Here is a 19,594-nt window from a genome sequence, read left to right on the forward strand (position 1 = left end):
GTTGCTAGCGGGTCTTTGCTCTGCCAGGCGCCCTGCGCCACGTGGACCAGGGCTCCGCAGTGGCTCCCCTGCGCTGGCCCAGCCTGCCCCTGCGCCGCGAGCAGGGTGAGGAGCGTCCAGCCTGCGGGCCTCCCACAGGCCTGCGGCTGCCACGCTCTGGCCTGGGCCGAGGAGGCCTCCAGGACGCTGGCCAACTGCGCGGAGCCAGGCCAGCGCCAGCTCGAGGCCGCGAGGGAGCCTGGTGCTGCACCAGTGCCACCTGCGCTCAGGGAAGCTCAGGCGGAGCTGCACCTCGCTTCAGGATGCCAGAATTCTCAGTGCCATTAGATTTAATGCCAGGCTTTGTGGAGAAATTGAAGCTCAAATGTCTCCTGAGCAAAATGTGACTTTCTTAATTATAAACAAGAAGAGGAATGTTCATCTCAGTGAGATCAAAATCTCTCAAAAGCAAATGCTGATCTTTCCAACCAGCCCTCACAGTGGAGAGTTCTCCCATGATGGCATGGATTTGATTTGCCTGTTGCCGGGGCAAGGTGCAACCTTCAGAAGGGCCTCCAGGTGGGAAGGCACCGGCTGCCTCGTGCACAAGGCTCTCCCGACCCGAAGGACAGACGCAGGTGCACCACGAGCAGCTTCAAGACCGAGGCCAGGCCACCCGAGCCCGGAGAGCCAGCAGACGCTCAGCGGTGGCCGAGCCCCTCCGCCTGCCTTCGCTGGTGCCCTGCCCACCTACCCACCTGCCCACCTGCCTTCACTGTCTACCTGTCCTCACTGTCCACCTGCCCACCTGCCTTCACTACCCACCTGCCCTCACCATGCCCACCTGCCCTCATTGTCCACCTGCCCACCTGCTCTTCTGCCTACTTGCCCACCTGCCCACCTGCTCTCACTGCCCACCTGCCCTCGCTGTGCCGACCTGCTCACCTGCCTTCACTGCCCACCTGCCCTCACTGTCCACCTGCCCACCTGCCCTTCTGCCCACCTGCCCTCGTGTGTCAGGAGGGCCCTTGTGGTCCTCCAGGCCTCCCTGTGCCATGTTCCACGACGGGCTGTCCCAGCTCACTGGAGCACTGGCCTCAGGAGATGCTGCGGGGCAGTGCCCAGCTTCCCTGGGGTGGGTCTGCTGAGTAGAGGACGGGGTCCCGGGCAGCCCACCATCCTCGGGGGAAGTAACACTACTGCCCACAGAGGCCCTCGAGCCTGAACACAGAAATAATTCTCTTTTAATAAGGAAATAGTCCCAGCAGTAAAAACCTAGTGGCAACAAAACAGGAAGCGCCAGGGGCAAGATATGCTTTTAAGTCAATGCTGGAGCATGCGATAACAGTAACACTGTTTAAACTAACTTTCACGTACAACCTCGAGGCACATTAAAGGGTCCGGAGGTGGACGGTGCGGTGTCTTCAGTGGGCCGGCTGGGGAGCCGCCAGCCTGAAAGCGTGGAATTCTGGGCTTGGAAAGCAGTTGCCAGGGCGTGTGTGCGTTGCCACGTCAACAGGTCCCCAAGAAAAGGCTTCAAAAAGAAATTCATCTCATCACAGAGGAACACAGTCATGGCAGGAAAACTGGAAAGTAGATAAACAGAGGAAATTAAAACACCCAAAAGTACACTGCTTAGAGATAATGCGGATCCCATTTGCTGGTGAATACTTCCTGCGTCTCTCTGGATATGTTTATTTTTCTAATATTCCAACGAGAGCGACCTGCACAGCTAGCGGCCCCTCTGCTCGTGCCCCCCATCCTGGTAAAGTCACATCAGCCACAACCTTGTGGACCCCTCATGGTGCGGCACGGGCCCCTGCCTGGAGCTGGAAACTTGCAGTTCAGGGTCCCAGATGTGCTGGGAAAACAGGCTTGTAGTTAAGTCTCCTGCACCCCCATATCAGAAAACGTTTAAAAAACTACAGCAACCCTAACTCTGTGGTTTCTAAATGGGCAGACACGATGGTGTGAGAGCTAAGAACGGCTGGCTGCGGGGCCAGTGGAAAGGAGACTGTTGGTCCTAAGAGACCGCTGCTGGAGGCAGCACTCCCACCCAGAGCAACGCCGTGGGTGCCTCCTCCCAGGAAAAGCTGCTCCATTTGAGATGGGCCCCACACGACCGCAGCCTGCTGGATTTCGTGAGGCTGTGGGGTGTGCGGGCATGGGCGCCCTGAGTGGGACGCGCTGACTCCACTCACTGGCCCTGTTGCTGTTATGGTGACGAGGGTCACCTTCACGCCACCCCGCCCTGCGTGAGCCCCGCCTTTCTCGAACTCTTGGGATCGCTGGCTGGCTTGGGACCTGTCCGACTGGAGCGGGCATTGGAGGGTCCAGGACCGGATCTGCCTGTGACTCAGCAGGTGCCAGCACCCGCCCAGGGCACAGCTGCAGCCCCTCCGGGTGGAGGGGCCTGAGCGGGCACCCAGTGGGCAGCAGCTCCCAGGGTGGGGCGCCTGGCAGAGCGGGTCTGCATGGGGGCCTGGGAGGAGCTGTCCAGCAGGGGCTGTGTCCCATGCCCCTCCCCTGCCACCCACCCACCATGCTCAGTCACCATACAGGGACCACGCGGCTCTGCACCCACCAGGCCTCGGCACCCCCCAGGATGGCAACGTGTCAGGGAGGGCTGCCCCCCCACGGACCCCCGTGCCTGCTGCCCACCCCCACCCCCCTGTGGACCCCTGAGCAGGCCGCACCTGCTGCCCACCCCCCACCCCTGGCCTGGACCCCCAAGTAGGATTCACCTGGACTCACAGGCTCTGGCCACCGGCTCTGTGAAGTGCTTTATGTAGGTCAGGGAGGGTTTCTAGACCCGTTGCATTTCTTTTCTCAAAGATATTTTGGTGTGCTTTCTATGGAAAATTTTTTGGTGTCCTTCACCTCCACCCGGGATGAGAATAGCCCTCGAGCACCTCACAGGCTGGCACCGGCCCTGTTGTGTGGTACGTTTCATTTACTCCTTATACTCTTGGGAGAGAAGCACCTTCATGACGCCAAATTCGTAGATAAAGTTCAGGTTAGGAGGTGACTCTCACACGTGCACAGGCTCAGCGATTTTAGAGCTGGCGCGTGGGCGCGTGGAGACTGCCCCACAGCAGTGTCCTGCTTACTACTAAGCACGTCCACGAGCGCCCGGCGCCTCCGCTCCGCCCCGGCTGGACTCGCTGCTTCCTGCTTCGCAAAGAGTTCGCCCTCCTGCAGACGAATTCTTTCAACTACATGTTAAACCCTAAAGGATGGTTTTCTTTGGAATTTTTGAAGATTTGTCATAGGAAATACACCAACATTTTTTTCTAGAAGTTTCTCCCTATTTTAATGATATCATAGAAAAGAAATTCTTGGTTTACTTCCCCATATGGACTGTATTTAACTTTGGAAATTAATCTTTCACTGTAAAAACAAACCTGACTTTTCTTCCACAGAAACTTCAAGGAAATGAGCAAAACGATATTTAGGAGAAGTAGGGACTAGAGGTCACTGGTGTAGAAGGACTGAGTTTGGTTCTTTGCCAGTCCCTGTGAATGTAGAGTGAGTCTAGAAAGCGGTCACTGCCCAGACCCCTTCCCATATACACGAGGTTGTTCACGACGATTTCCATTGTTAGTCTCAGATTTTCAGAACCATAAATAAGGAACGAAGATGCGTTTAAGAGGACGTTTGCATTTTGAGAATGGCAGGGTCATAGAGCTGATTGCCCCTGGCGGGCAGGGCTGCTCTAGGAACTTGAACCCCCGACGGGCGCACCCAGGAGGGCGGCTCCCCGGTCCAGGGGGCCTCGGCGGGGGGCCTGGCGCTTGGACAGGTCTGCAGAGCCTTCTCCCTGTGGCTGTGGGCGTGGCACCCCACCGATAAACTGCGCCAGCGCTCCGAGCCCCGTGACCCTGCAGGCCACGGAGGCACAGACTTCCTTCCTCTTGTGCCCACAGAGCAGCTGGGATGTTTCGGGGTGCGGGGCTGGGGCTCTGAACCGCAGGGAGTGCCTCAAGGGGCTCGCAGGTGGTGTCTACACAGGAGCTCCGCTGCACACAGACGGCACATCTGAGGACCCCCGTGGCCACTCGGAAGGGGGAGCAGCCCCAGGGACCTCGAGACCCCCCCAACGCGGCCCCCGCAGGTGTGCCCGGCAGCCCTTCCTGGGTCCTGGGGGCCCGTGTGGCCTCCCCTGGAATCCAGCTCTGGTCCCAGAGGGCGGTGGCCACATCCGCCCCCCAGTGCCCCCGGGGCTTGCGATCTGCTCAGAAATCAGTCTGGGAGCAGGGGGCAGCGGTTTCCATGGTCACCAGTGTTAGAGTGCTTTGAAAAATGAGTGCTTCTTTTTGTGTGGCAAATTTATGTGGGCAGGAATTGTAGCGATGACGTCGGCGTGCAGGGACTGAAAGCAGAAGCCCTGGCTGAGCCTGTGGGGAACTTCCCAGGCCTGGTGGCGGGTGTGGCTCCCCCAGGGCACTGCCTTCGCCCGCTTATTCCTGCGCCTTTGTGGTAGGGGTTTCTGTCCCCTGGGGACCTTTGCTTCAGTGCATCTTTCCCTCCCTCGGAGGCAAAAGCTTTTCCCACCCCTGCTCCCCGTGCCCGCTCCCAGCCTGTTGTTCAAGGCCCTGTGCAGCCGGACGGGGCCGTGAAGTCATCCCACCCGGAAGGAAGGCAGGAAAGGTGGGGCCTCGCGCCCCCTGGGGAGGCGGAACTGCGCCACTGTCCACAGCTCAGCTTAGGGTCGAGCCTGCGAATCTGCCCGGTGCCACCGCCTCGGATGGGGATGCACGGGCGTGGAGAGAAACCCGCCTTGCGGAGGATCAGCGCGCAGGGTCGTGGTCATCACAGAGGAGCCCACCTGTGTGGGATCTCCACGCAGGCTATGGTCACCGAGCCCACCTGTGTGGGGTCACCACGCAGGCTGTGGTCACCGAGGAGCCCACCTGTGTGGGGTCACCACGTAGGAGTCGAGGTCACCGAGGAGCCCAACCTGAGTGGGATCAACGCGCAGGGTCGTGGTCATCACAGCGGAGCCCACCTGAGTGGGATCTCCACGCAGGGCTGTGGTCACCGAGGAGCCCACTGTTGTTGGGTTGGGTGAAGATGGACCCACAAAGCTCTGGTCCCTAAGTGACAACCTGGAGCCGGCGCACCTCTGGGCTGGGGCAGTGGCGTTGCCTGCTTACCTGCCTCTGCTTGGGAGCAGGTGCTTGTTTAGTATGAACTGGTTTTGAGGTGGCGTCCATGAGCCAGGATTAACAGCCCCCCCTGGGCCTGAGATGAACGGCCTGCAGCGGCGCCGAGAGCTGGGCCGCCGTGGTCGGGGCTGGGCTGGGTGAAGGCGCCCCCGCCTCTCTGCGCCGTGCCCCCGCCTGCTGCGGCCTCTTTGCTCGCCGGCCGTCCCTGCGTCTTCTGGTGGGTGTGCCAAGTGCTGGACGCTGGATGATGCGCTCCCCCTGACGGCACCCCTGGGAGGCCCCAGCTCTGGTCATGCTCGAGCTCTTGGCTCTGGGCCCCCAGAGGGCGTCTCCTTTGTCCTCTGCTTAACTTCTCTCCGCCTCCGCCACTCAGCCGGGCTGGGTGGGCACCGCAGCCCTCGGGGGCCGTGGTCAGGTCCCTTCCTCCTGTGAAGAGCGGGCTGGCTTGCTGCCTAAGCGGCCCCCTTGCTGCCTAAGCCCCAGGGCTCCAGGGACGCTTCGAGTGCGTTCTGCTAACGCGGAAGGACGCAGGAATGGGAAACCGTGTTCTCGTGCGCTGAACATGGGCGGGGCCGCCCGGGGCGACCGGCGGCTGTGAGGGGACACGGTCTAGCACGCAGGGAAGCCGGCCCCTTCCACAAAGGACAAGGAGGCTCGGGTGACGGCCACGAGGTGCTCTGTAAACTCTGCTTATGGTGATCCACGCCCACAGTATAGTCAGGACTGGGCTGTCCAGAGGAACAGTCGAAAGGAGACGGGAGATAGATAGGGAGATAGGCAGGGAGGTAGGGGATAGACAGAGAGAAGACTGATAGGTGAGAGGTGATGGATAGGTGATGGATAGGTGATCGATAGATGATAGGTAGGGGATAGAGAGAAGACTGATAGGTGATAGATGATGGATAGGTGATAGGTGATCGATGGATGATAGGTAGGTGATAGACAATAAATGATAGATGAATGAGAGGTAGATGATAGATAGATGATGAATGAATGATAGGTAGATAGATGATAGATGTAGAGATGGATGATAGATAAATATGAGGAGAGAGAGATGTGGACGATGATAGATGATGATAATAAATGATAGATGAGTGATAGATGGTAGATGATGGATGATAGATAAATGATAGATGATACATAATAAATGATAGATGATAGATGATTGATAGATGATAGGTGATGATAGATAATAAACGATAGACGAATGATAGGTATAGATAATAAATGGTAGATATAGATGATAGATGATAGATAATGAATTATATAGATAAGTGATAAGGATAGATAATAATACATGATAGATAATAATGATAGATATAGATAGATAATAGATGATAATAAATGACAGATTAGAGATGAAAGATAGGTAGGTAAATAGATAGATAGATACTGATTGGTTATGATGAACTGGCTCAGGCAACTGTGGGGCTGGCAAGTCTGAGCCCTGTAGGACTGTAAACTCTGATAAAGGTGGCACTGAAGTCCTTTGTGCAAATCCCCCAGGGGAAGTGGGCTGGCTGGAAATTCCAATGCTTCAACCAATGCTGGCCTTGAGTCAGAAATTCTTCTAACATCTGAAACCTTCCATTCTAGCTTTTAAGTCTCTGCTGATGGCATGAGGAGATGCCCCCCATTACTGAGGGCAAGCTCCTTTGTTGATTGTAGATACAGCCAACTGATTGCAGAAGCAATCAAATGATTGTAGATGCAAATCCCATCTACAAAATACCCACAGTAACAAACAGAACAGTGCTTGACCTAACAACTGTCCACCTTAACCCAGACAAGTTGACATGTGAAATTAACCATCACACTCATCAGTATTTTCAAACTATGTTGTATCATAAGATTTCAGTAAATAAAGTAATTTGGTCAGTCTGGAATTTATTGAAACCAGATTATACAAGTGCTCACACACAGACACACACACTCACACATTTTACATGTAGTCACTCTCCGAGAGAATAGTCACGGAAGTCCACGGTCTGCTCTCAGGCCTTTCCCACTGGCTGTTGTGGGCGGCTCACCCCAAGGGCAAGTGGGACGAAGTGCTTGCGGCGGGCACGACGGATGAAGAGGACCTGGGAGGCGTGGGCTTCGTCGGGCCTGCTCTTTCCAAGTGGAGCGCTATTTGGAGATGTGGATCTATCAGCAGGGTGTGTGGATGCCCCAGTGGGAAAAAAAGGAAGTTCCAAGAGAAGTCTAAATGCCCAATAAACATATGAAGAAAAAACTTCAACCTCAAAGTAATGGAAATTACACAAAGGCAATTGTGAAAAATAACTTTCACTATCAAATCAGCACCAGCTGAAGACGCAGTGGAAGAGGCATTTCCATCAACCGCTGGGGGTGAGCTGCAATAAGCTTTCTAGGGAGAAGCTGAGTAACATTCATCAGGAACCATAAAAGCTTATGCTGTTTGATCCATTCTCCTTCTAGGAATCTTTCCTAAGGAAAATTCAGAAATTGAGACAAATACTTAGATTGGAAAATAGTTGGAAATATCCTAAATTACCAACAATAGAAGAATTGTAGTGCACATTCAGTGTGCCCGTGGCATTTTATACTACCATTAAAATGATGTTGGGGAGTGGAAGTAGCTCAAGATGTTGAGTTCCTGCCTCCCACATACGAGGTCCTGGGTTCAATCCCTAGTACCTCCTTGAGAAAGGAAAAATGATGTTTACACAGTTTAGTGACCTGCTTAGCGGGACACAGGAAACAGAGCTTACATCCACCCACACGCTTGTGAACACGCTTGTGAACACATACATGTGTACACCTGTACATCACATACAAATGACAAAGTGTATGGGCAAGGAAAGCTCCTGCTGTTCGGAAGGCGTTGCGGTGTCATCTTTGGGGACCCCTCTGTGTTTTAGTGCCCGTGCTGCTCAAGCGGGCATCGCGCGATGCTTCCCAGTGGGGACTGATCACGCACAGCTCAGCCAAGTCCAAATCGAGACAGCGCCTGGGCTGGCTGCCGGCACTCGGCCTGCCCTCTGCCGCCCGGCAGTGCCTGTGGCACTCTCGTGGCCTCTCCCCTCTCTCTGGTTGTGTTGATCTCAGCTTCCTGTGGCTTTCTCTTTCCCTGACTCACGTCTGCCTTCTTTGCATCCGTATTCGTAGCGCTCCACACCTCGTCCCTCAGAGCTGCCCTCCACTGGACCTGTCCAGGTAGCGGCGCCTCCGGAGCTCCTACCCGCCGCAACAGCCGTCAGTGGGGGCCTCACTCCCCGTGGCCCAGCAGGCCGAGACCACGGGCGGGAGGGCCCAGGAGGGCTGCTGGGTGGCTCACTCGCCCACCACATCCCCAGCCTGGGCCGCACTCGGGGGACTTCCAGGCTGACCTAAAGCCAATAGCGGAGAGCTGGCTCTCCAAATGTGCTGGGCTGAGGAACGGGGCACGTCCCTCGAGCGCCCACCATCTACATTCACATCTCACCTGAGCCGTGGGGCTTCCCTGCTGGGCGGGGCACCTAGCTGTCCCTGAGTGACGGGGGCACCTAGCTGTCCCTGAGTGACGGGCTCACCTGCTGGGTGGGGCACCTGGCTGTCCCCGTGACAGACTCACCTGCCAGACAGGGCACCTGGCTGTCCTTGTGTGAAGGGCTGTGAGACTCACCTGCCTGGTGGGGCACCTGGCTGTCCCTGTGTGTCCCTGTGTGACAGGCTCACCTGCCCGGCGGGGCACCTGGCTGTCCCTGTGTGAAGGGCTGTGGGACTCACCTGCCTGACGGGGCACCTGGCTGTCCCTGTGTGAAGGGCTGTGGGACTCACCTGCCTGGTGGGGCACCTGGCTGTCCCTGTGTGTCCCTGTGTGACAGGCTCACCTGCCCGGCGGGGCACCTGGCTGTCCCTGTGTGAAGGGCTGTGGGACTCACCTGCCTGATGGGGCACCTGGCTGTCCCTGTGTGAAGGGCTGTGGGACTCACCTGCCTGATGGGGCACCTGGCTGTCCCTGTGTGAAGGGCTGTGGGACTCACCTGCCAGGCGGGGCACCTGGCTGTCCCCGAGTGACAGGCTCACCTGCCAGGTGGGGCACCTCGCTGTCCCCATGTGATGGGCCGCGGGCTCACCCAGTGACTCCTGTTCTTTCAGCTCTATGACGGGCCTCAGCGGATGGGGCGCTTTTGCGGAGTGGACCTGCCCCCGCCGGGGAGCACTGCGAGCCCCCAGCTCCGGGTGCTGCTCCACACAGATGGCGTCGGTGGCCTGGAGACAGGATTCCAGCTGCAGTGGACAGTGCACGGTGAGCTCGCGCCGGCCCGCATTTCCCTTCCACTGCCACCCGGGCCCGGTGCCCTCTGCGGCGGGGCCTGGGCAGCTGGGGCAAGGCAGGCGCCGGGAGGGGCCCTCCACGTGGACGAGGGGCCCTCAAGCCGAGCAGGGGCACAGGGTCGAGGCACCCCCTGATGGGCAGAGAGTATGAGGGAAGAGGAGCCAGCAAGGGGGACGGGTCGGGGTGACGGAAGGGGTGCCGGGCTGGGAGCCGGCACTGGGGGGGCCCTTGCTCCAGCCGCCCCTGCGGTCAAGCCTGGGGCCCACAGCCCCGGGGTCTTTCCTGCCCAAGAGAGAGCCTGCACGGGCATCCGGCATGTCTCCACCAGCTCGGGGGAGAGGTGGCGTCGCATGGCGGGGTGTCTCCCTGCACCTCTGGGTGGAAACCGTCCAGCCTGCGTGCTCTGGGAGGGCAGGATGCGTCCCGAGGGGCAGACTCAGCGTGGAGGAGGAGGGCAGGGGCTAGCCGGGGCAGCGCCATCCTGACTCGGGTGTGCAGGCCATGCCCCGGGACCCCGCAGGTCCCCCAGCTCCAGGCCTCGGGCCTGGGCCCTGCGAGCCTGTGTTTCCGGGACTCACGATGTGGGCGTCGAGAGCAGACGCAGAGGCTGGAGCAATGCTGCGGAGAGCCACGGGCCCCTGGAGACTGGAGAGCCCTGTGACGGCGCCACAAAGATGGCTCGGGGGGCGCTGCCAGGTTCCGAGGCCTCCAGGCGGGTGTGAGGATTCGGGGTAGAAAGACGGGGCTGGGACGCCCAGGCCTGAGGGCAGCGGGCAGAGCTGGGGCAGGGCCTGAGGGCAGCGGGCAGGGCCGGGGCAGGGCCGGGGCCTCCAGCAGGCACCCAGGGCCTGAGGCCATGTGGTGAGTGGCAGGAATGCAAACGTGCGGCTGTTACCAAACACACTCCACATAAGGGTCACTGTCAGGACTCTTGGACGGGTCTGCACGTGCACAGGGGTGGAGGTCTCTGCGAGGTGCATATGTGCCCAGGTGTGAGGTTTGTGCATGTATGGGCTGTGTACACACGTGTGAGGTGTGCGTGCGCGCGTGAGGTGTGTGCTTGCATGGGTGAGGCGTGTGCCTGTGTCTGAGATGTGTGTGTGTGAAGTGTACATGGGGGCACGTGTGTCTTAAGTGTGGGACAGGCCAGGAGGGAAACGCCCAGGAGATGCCCAAGCCGGGCTGAGCCACCGGCGCCCTCCCCGGGGGCGAGTGCTGCCAGGAAGGCTGAGGGCCCCGCCCCGCCCCGCGCACACTCCTCCCCCAGCTGTGCAAAACGAGCCAGGTGGCAGCAAGGCCAGACCTCACAGCACCTCACGCACTCACAGCACATGCACGGATCCACACCTGCACACACCTCACACACATGCTCACACATTCACGTGTGCACTCCTCGCACACGTGCATGCATGCATCCACGTCTGCACACACCTCGTACAGGCATACATGCTTGTTCATGTGTGCACCCCTCGCACACACAGATGTGTGTGCATGCATCCACCTCGCACACACCTCACACACACATGCTCACACATTCACGTGTGCACACCTCACACACACATGCGCACACACAGACAAGCATGGCTGAGGGCTCGGTGTGGGGTGTTGCCAGAGCTCCTCCCCTGCACAGTGAGGGGCTGAGCACCCACAAGTGGGCCACGCACGCTCACAAAGCGCAGTGGGGGCCGGTGGTGTCCCTTCAGGGAGCTGGCCTCTGCTCACTTACAGCTGGGAGATTTCCCGTGAGCCCCCGGGCCTCCGCTTGCTCAGGAGCCTGGAAGCGGGCCTGGGCCCAGGCTGGCTCTGCTCACCAGCCAGCACCTAGCCCCCGTCTGTCCACTGGCCCTGCGTTGGAGCCTACAGGTTACATCATTTGTTACACCTTGGCCCAGGGCCAGAGCGAGTGGGACTCAGCCAGCAGGACACAGATCAGGCGGGGTGGGGTCACAGACGTCGGGGAGCATGTGGGCATTTTGCAAAGGGCAGATGTTTCAGCAAGCGCAGGCGGTCGTGCCACCCACGGGGTGAAAATGGGTTCTTGGGAGTGCGGAAACCTTGCTGTTTTCAGGTATAAAGCCCAGAGATGCAAACAGTGCCTCGTCAGATGCGCAGGGCCTCTGTGGCATGAACATTTCGTGGGGGGGGCTGTCTGGAAAAGATGTCCATGAAGGCTCCCCGTGAAGGCCCCTTGGGGGTGATACTGAACCCCAGGCGGGGGCAGGCGGGGCGGGCAGGGGCTGTGAGGGGCCGCGGCAAACGTTCAGGCAGGATGTGGACGGGGCAGGCGCAGTTTGGCGTCACTTGGGTACAGCGCTGGAGGAAGCGCAGGGCAGAGTAAGGTGACCAGAGCACCTCGCAGGGGCAGGGCTGGGGCCTGGAGGTCTGAGGGGCCGCGTGTTGGGAGGTGGTGGAGGGAGCTGTGGCCTGTGCGTGTCCAGGGAAGCCCGGGGGAGGCCCATGGGGCCGTGCGGCTCTGGGTGCCTTCTCTGCTGGGAGAGGGGCCGCATGGGGCGGGGAAGGGCTCTCGATGCCCCGCGTCGGGGTGGGCGCTGTGAGTGTGATGATCGTGTGCCACACTGCCGGGGCACAAGCGTGCACAGACGCAGCTGTGCTGTGGGGGCATGTGCAGCCATCCAGGCAGGGCTGCGGTGAGTGAGCAGCAGGAAACAAAGCAGCGGCTGCCGAGGGGCAAATCTCGGGCTCGGTGGCATGTTGCAGCCCTGGAAGAAGGAGCTGCACAGGCGAGGCGGGCGCTGCGCCCAGCACCAGCCGCCAGGAGTGGTGGGGGATGGTGGAAGGCCTGGCGCGCGTTCCACTGACCTCTCAGAGCTCCGCGAGAAAGTAACAGGGACCTTTGGTCTCCAGAGCAGGCTGTGTCAGTGGCTGCAGGGACTGGGGGACAGAGGGACCCCGGGTACCACGCACAGCCATGGCCCTGAGAGCAGCAGGGTGAGTTGTGTCGGAAGATGGAGGAACCAGCCTGGACGCACTCTGGCCCTTGCGCACGGCCCTGGAGGCGCCCGAGGCCCTGGAGGCCCTGGGGACCCTGTGTGCTGCGCATGACACTGAGGAAGTCCTGCCCATGAGGGTCAGACCCGTCGCCGTGCAGCCTTGCGCACGTTCCCAGGGCTCCGTGGGGCGTGGTTAGGCCCCTTCCACTCCTGCGCTGTCCCCGCGTGCGCCTTGGGCGCTCATGCATGCGCTCGGAGCTCGCGGTGGGCAGGTGCAGCAGCATCACAGTGAAGACAAGTGAGGAGGAAGAGCCTCCTGAGGTCGTCTCATCACAGGGTGTGCTGCACGTCGGTGACGGCCCGCTCAGGCTGGGTAGAAATGTAAGCGCAGAAACTGCTTTTAAAAACCCGTAGTTCTGCTGAAGTTAAAGGTCACTTTCCAGTGCTGGTTCGGTTTCCTTTACATTTATACCTGCTGAATCTCACGTGTAAGGGCCTCTTACGGCCCTTTCAGCCCCTTTGCTATTTTGAACTTCTGTCTTGGCAATACTTTTAAGATGTTTTTAAACACAGGCATGAAAATGAATTCCACCCTAACATAGAACCAAACTCAACTTTCTGAACTAGGATACAGTAAATGCTTTTTATTTATGACCAAGGTCTCATATTTTTTTGCTAAGAAGTTTTTAATGAACAACACTGATTTTTAAAAATGTTGTGGACTCCCTCCCACTTGTAAACTGGAGCAGTGATTTACCTGGACAGCCGCGCCGTCTGTGCCGGGGCCTCCGAGCGTCCCCAGCGGCCGCCCGGGCCGTGGAGCAGCGGCGAACACCTGCAGCTGCTCCGGCACCGGCGCAGAGCCCTCCTTGGTGACAGCAGGGCACGGGGAGCCCCTGGGCCCTGCGGCCCACTCGGCGCCAGCTGGGAAGCCGCGCTCTGTGTTCCCTGCCGTGCTGTTCACCGAAACAGTTAAAAAAGAGGAAAACGCCCTCAGTGCCCCGTGACCTTCCCAGGCCACAGACTGCGAGGCCTTGCGGTCCCTGGGCCTCGGGCCAAAGGAGGGGCTCTCTTGACTCTTCTGTTTGTTTTCAGGTTCCCTAGCAACAACCTCTCCCACAGACATTGCACACACTTTCCAGGGGATTCCACGCTTTTCGTACAGCTAAGAAAGAAACCATTTTTTTCACAGTTGCAAATTTTATGGCAGCCCAAGATGACTCAGTTGGCGCAAAGATACGTCCAGGGCCCCGAGAGCCTCCTCGTAGGAGGAGCCACTTGAGCACGGCCCTGTTTGTCCTGATTCACGTTGCCAAGGCCTTGCTGCGCTGCCACGGCGCCCTGCGGCCCTGGCCCCCTGCGGCCCTGGCCCCCTGCCGCCCTCCTGGGCGCCCTGCGGCCCCGCCTCCTGCCGCCCTCCTGGGTGCCCTGCCGCCCCGCCTCCTGCCGCCCTCCTGGGTGCCCTGCCGCCCCGCCTCCTGCCGCCCTCCTGGGTGCCCTGCCGCCCCGCCTCCTGCCGCCCTCCTGGGCACCCTGCCGTCCTGGCTCCTGCGTCCCTCCTGGGCACCCTGCTGCCCCTCTGGGCCCCCTGCCACCCTCCTGGGTGCCCTGCTGCCCTCCTGGACCCCCTGCCGCCCTCCTGGGCGCCCTGCCGCCCCGCCTCCTGCGGCCCTCCTGGGCGCCCTGCCGCCCCGCCTCCTGCGGCCCTCCTGGGCGCCCTGCCGCCCCGGCCCCTGCGGCCCTCCTGGGTGCCCTGCCGCCCCGCCTCCTGCCGCCCTCCTGGGTGCCCTGCCGCCCCGCCTCCTGCCGCCCTCCTGGGCACCCTGCCGTCCTGGCTCCTGCGTCCCTCCTGGGCACCCTGCTGCCCCTCTGGGCCCCCTGCCACCCTCCTGGGTGCCCTGCTGCCCTCCCGGACCCCCTGCCGCCCTCCTGGGCGCCCTGCCGCCCTGCCTCCTGCGGCCCTCCTGGGCGTCCTGCCGCCCCGGCCCCTGCGGCCCTCCCGGGCGCCATGCAGAGGCGAGTGGCCGTGTGCTAGAGTTCTCTGTCTGCAAGGACAGTCCTGCACTTTGTCCTTGGCCTTTTCTCCTACCTACACAGAGCACGTGGCTCAGCCCTGTGGAATCCACCCGCACGTGATTGAGGTGTATTTTGAGACACTGATTGTAACAAAGCCGGCAACGCCCCAGGCAGGCATACGTGGAGGTGGCCTGAGGCCCGGGAACGGCTCACGTCCCCCTGGAGGCCAGGGCCCCCCGGCTGTGGGTGGCTGCTCCCGGCACCGTGGGGCCCCCCAGCCGCCGCAGGTGGCGTGCTAGGCTGGTGCTCATGCCAGGCTGGTACTTGGGGCAGCGAGGCAGGGGCCCTGCTCAGCGCGGGAGGGGTGCACCTGGGTTGACTGCACAGCCGCCCGCTTCAGGGCAAGGCGCTGTCCCTGCAGCCCCTGTGGAGGATGAGGGACCCGCGGGCAAGAGCCGGCCTGCGCGGGCACCTTAGAACCAGGGACTGTGATCCCGGGAGGCGCCATCCTCCCACGTAGACCACAGCCCGGCCCCCTCCCCACCCCGCGCCACAATCCCTCCTGCCCTGGGTCCACAGGATGGGGTCTGGGTGGGTGGGAGCACGTGGCCCGCAAAGGGCTGGCCAGAGCTGCTCTGCGGGCCGGGGAGGGGGCCGGGCCTCCGGGCAGCGCTCCCTGGGGCCAAAGGAGGGGCTTAACAGGGGCTCAAGGACCCCGCGGGCTGCACAGCCATCCTGGGGGCCAGTCGGGAGAGGGTCCGGGCCCGCGGCGGCCCAGGCGAGTAGAGGTGGGGACGTGGGGCCTGTGCCAGCAGTGGGGGCGCCCACCGCCCGACGTCCCGTGCCATGGCTGCCCCTGAGGAGGGGTGGCAGGAGCGGGGTGCCCTGTAGGAGCGGAGGAGACGGGGGATCCCTGGCTGAGATCAGTACCAGGGACCCAAATACCAGAGGCAGAGAAGGGGTCAAGTGAAGGCCCACGTGGCTCCCCCCGCCATCACCCCACGTTTGCCCCTGCTCTCTCCCCTTGGTCACCCCACGTTTGCCCCTGCTCTCTCCCCTTGGTCACCCCACGTTTGCCCCTGCTCTCTCCCCTTGGTCACCCCGCATTTGCCCCTGCTCTCTCCCTGTCACCCCGTGCTTGGCCCCCCTCCCCTTGGTCACCCCACATTTGTCCCTGCTCTCTCTCTCTGCTCTCTCACCTCAGTCCCACGCATTTTTCTCTCCTCTCTCCCTGTCACCCCACGCTCAGCTCCTCCGCCTCGGTCACCCGGTGTTTTTCTTCTTTGCTCGTCTTCCCTTAGAGGAATCCCCCGTTGTCCCTGACCCTTCCCGGATCTCACCTGGGGTTGCCCAGCTTGGGTCTTGCTCTCTGGACGCCGGCTGCCGCCTTCCTCAGCTCCTGCTCCCCGCGTCCTCCGGGCCAGGCCCTTTTGGTTTCGGGCTGCCCTCTGACCTGGTCTGCTTCGGTCCCTGGCCCCTCCCTTCCCTCCCAGGAGGGGGTTGCCTGGGGCTGGGGGGAGCTCTCCGGCCACAGCAGGCCGGGGCTGACCGTTCGTGGTGCTCACTCCTTTGCCATCTCCCCAGGACAGCCCTGGCCGGCTGTGGAGCTCAGCGCTCTCCATCCCCACAGACCAGAAGGTTTGTCCAAGTGTCCCTTTGATTACGGTGTCATGTGTAGTTAGTGCCTCAGGAGGAGGCCGCATAGTGGATCGTACTGTGGGAGCCTCTCACCTGTGGTCCAGGTTCTCCCTTCCCCAGATCAGCTTAAGGTACCACGGCCCCTTGTGCCTGCCCAGGAAGGCAGTGCTGAGGCTGTACCTCCTCCCCCACGCTCCTGCTCCATCACAGGATCTGGCCTCACCTGCAAGGCACCTTTCCCAGGGTTGCAAAACAGAAACAGTATTTATTTTAAATATTTTACTTTAACCTTTTGTGTGGTAACAGATAAACGACAAAACTTTCCCATTTAACCACTTGACAGTGCAGTTTAGTGGTATTAATTGCATTTACATGATTGTTCTACCATCACCAATATCCATTATCCCAACTTTTTTTTTATCATCATCAAGAGAAGCGCCCCTTTCCTCTAATCCCTCAGCCCTGGTAACCCGTCACCTACTCTCTGTCCCTAGGACATTTGCTTTTCTAGGTATTTCATGTGAGATCATACAATGTTTGTCCCGTTGTGTCTGGCATGTCTCACCCAGCGTGATGTCTTCACGGTTCGTCCCTGTTACCGCGTGAACCAGAACGTCATTCCTTCTTATGCTGAATCATGTGTGTATTGACCGCAGTGTGTCCACCCAGTCGTCAGGTGAGGGGCACTTGAGTTGCTTCCATCTTTTGGCAATAGTGAACAATGCCGCTGAGAACATCAGGCTGCAAATACCTGTTGTGTCTGCTTGCAGTTCTTTTGGGTGTGCACCTGGTAGAGGAATTGCCTGGTCTTGGTTGGGAGGTTTAAGTATAGTTCTCTGCTTAGCTTCCTGAAGAGCCACGAAACCGACTTCCACAGTGGCTGCACCATTTTGCATTGCCACCAGCAGTGAACGACGTTCATCTGCATCAACTCTAACACTTGTAATTTTCAGTTGTTTTTTTAAAGATGTATTTATTTTTATTATTTATTCCCCCCGCCCCCCATTGTTTGCATTTGTTGTCAGCTCTCTGTGCCTCACCTGGGAGGTCCCGGGTTCAGGAGGCACCAGGAATCAAACCCAGGGCCTCCCATATGGGAGGGAGGCGCCTAATCACTTGAGCCACCTCCGCTCCCTGTTTGTTTTGTCTCTCGTGTTTCCTTTTTGTGTCTCTTGGTTGCATCATCTCACTGCCTCATCTTGTTGCATCAGCTCTTCACGCCAGCCTGTCAGGCCAGCTCACTGCTTGCTCATCTTTAAGAGACATGGGGAGCTGAACTCAGGACCTCCCATGTAGTAGGTGGGCACCCACCTGCTTAAGCCACACTTGCTTCCCTTTTTAATTAATTAATCTATTTATTTTAATTTTTAATTTTTCTATTTTTATTTTTCAGTTTTTTTAAATAATAGCAATTGTAATTGTGTGAAATGATACCTCATGGTGGTCTTTGGAAATTCTATTCAAGTCTTTTGCCCATTTTTAAATTCGGTTGTTTATTTTGTTCCATGGAAGGATTTCTTTGTGTATTCTGGATATTAAAACTTTATTGGATAGGTGATTTCCAAATATTTGCTCCCCTTGTGTGAGTTGCCATTTTACTTTCATGATAAAGTTCTTTAAGGCAGAAAAGTTTTAATTTGATGAGGTCCCAATTATCTATTTTTTCTTTTGTTTCTTGTGCTTCGGGTGCAAAGTCTAAGAAACCATTGCCTGACACAAGATACTTAAGATGCTTCACTATACTTCATTCTAGAAGTTGGTAGGTCTGGCTCTGATAGTTCAGTCTTTGATCTAACGTTTGAGTTCATTGTTGTGTAAGGTATGAGGTAGGGGCCCTCCTTTTTTTTTTTTTTTTGCATATGGACATCCAGTTTTTCCACATGAGTTTTTGAAAAGACTCTTCTTTCCCAATTGCGTGGACCTGGCAGCTGTGTCTAAAATCAGTTGGCCATAAATTGAGGGTTGATTTCTGAGCTGTCAGTTCGTTCCATTGGTGTACATGTCTGTCCTTGTGCTCTTGTCTTTACTCTGGCTTTCTAATAAGTTTTGAGATTGGAAGTTCTCCAACTTCTTTCTTCTTTTTCAAGATAACTTTAGCAATTCAGGGCTCCTTACCCTATCATATAAATTTGATCATTGGCTTTTCCATTTCTGCAAAGAAGATTGTTGGGATTTAGATTGGAATTGCCTTGAATCTATAAATTGCTTTGGGTAGGATTGACATCTAAATGATATTACTCTTCCAATCCATGAACATGGAATGTCCTTCCATTTATTTAGGTCTTCTTTGATTTATTTTAGCAATGTTTTATGGTTTTCTGTGTATAAATCCTTTATAACCTTGGTTAGATTTATTCTTATATCTTTGATTATTTTAGTTGCTTCTGTGAATGCAATTTTTTAATTGATTTCTTCTTCTGATTTTTATTGCTTGTATATAAAAGCACTGTTGATTTTGGGGTGTTGATCTTGTACCCCACCACTTTGTAGAGTCCATTTATTAGCTCTAGGAGCTCTGTTGAGGATTTTTCAGGATTTTCTTTATATAGGATCATATATCTGCACATAAGGAAAGTTTTACTTCTTCCTTTCAGATTTAGATGTCTTCTATTTAGTTTTCTTGCCTAATTGCCCTGGCAAAAACTTCCAGTACAACGTTGAATAGCAGTGGTGGCAGAGGGCATCCTTGTATTGCTCCTGAATTAGAGGAAAGGCTTTCAGTCTTTCACCATAAAGTAGGGTGTTGGCTTTGTGCTTTTCATACATGCCCACATATGTTGAGGAAGTTTCCTTCTATTCCTAGTGTTCTAAGTATTTTTATCAAGAAGGGGTGCTGGATTTTGTCCAAAATCTTTTCTACATCAATGGAGATGAGCATTTGGTATTTTTCCCTTCATTGTGTTAATGTGGTGTGTTACATTAATTTTCTTAAATTGAACCAACCTTATGTACCAGGATAAATTGCACTTGTTCGTGGTATATAGTTCTTTTAATATACTGTTGGATTCAGGTGTTGAGGATTTTTGCATCTATATTCACAAGACATATTGATCTGTAATTTTCTTTTCTCTGGTATCTTTATCTGGCTTTAGTGTGAGGGTGAGGTTGGCCACATAGAAAAAATTAGGGGGTGTTCCCGCCTCTTCAGTTTTTTGGAAGAGTTTGAGCAGAATTGGAGTTAATTCTTCTTGAAATGTTTGGTAGAATTCCCCTGTGAAGTCATCTGGTCCTGGGGTTTTCTTTGTTGGGAGTTTTTTTTGTTTTTGTTTTTGTTTTTTATTTCATCTCTTTACTAGTAATTGGTTTGTTGAGATCTTCCCTTTCTTCTTGAGTCAATGTCAGTAGTTTATGTGTTTCTAAGAACTTGTCCATTTCATCTAGTTATCTAAGTTATTGCCACACAGTGTTTCATAGTATTGTCTGTACTCCTTTTTATTTCACTGGGGTTGGTAGTAATGCCCCTGTTTTCATTATGATTTTCACTGTTTGTATCATGCCTCTTTTATTCTTTGTCAGCCTAGCTAAAGGTTTGTCCATGTTATTTATTGATCTTTGCA

General features: G+C 57.0%; 1 protein-coding gene across 1 annotated transcript in view; it reads left to right on the plus strand.

Moving 5' to 3' along the window:
• The window catches only part of CUBN (cubilin), a 242,374-nt gene that overhangs the window by 87,809 nt on the left and 134,971 nt on the right, over window positions 1-19,594 (plus strand). The window contains exon 28 of the mRNA XM_058297911.1: window positions 9,252-9,402. Coding sequence (XP_058153894.1) covers window positions 9,252-9,402 — 151 coding nt within the window. The remainder of the gene's footprint in view (window positions 1-9,251; window positions 9,403-19,594) is intronic.

This window comes from Dasypus novemcinctus, chromosome 5 (assembly GCF_030445035.2).
Source record: "Dasypus novemcinctus isolate mDasNov1 chromosome 5, mDasNov1.1.hap2, whole genome shotgun sequence".
Classification (NCBI taxonomy): domain Eukaryota; kingdom Metazoa; phylum Chordata; class Mammalia; order Cingulata; family Dasypodidae; genus Dasypus; species Dasypus novemcinctus.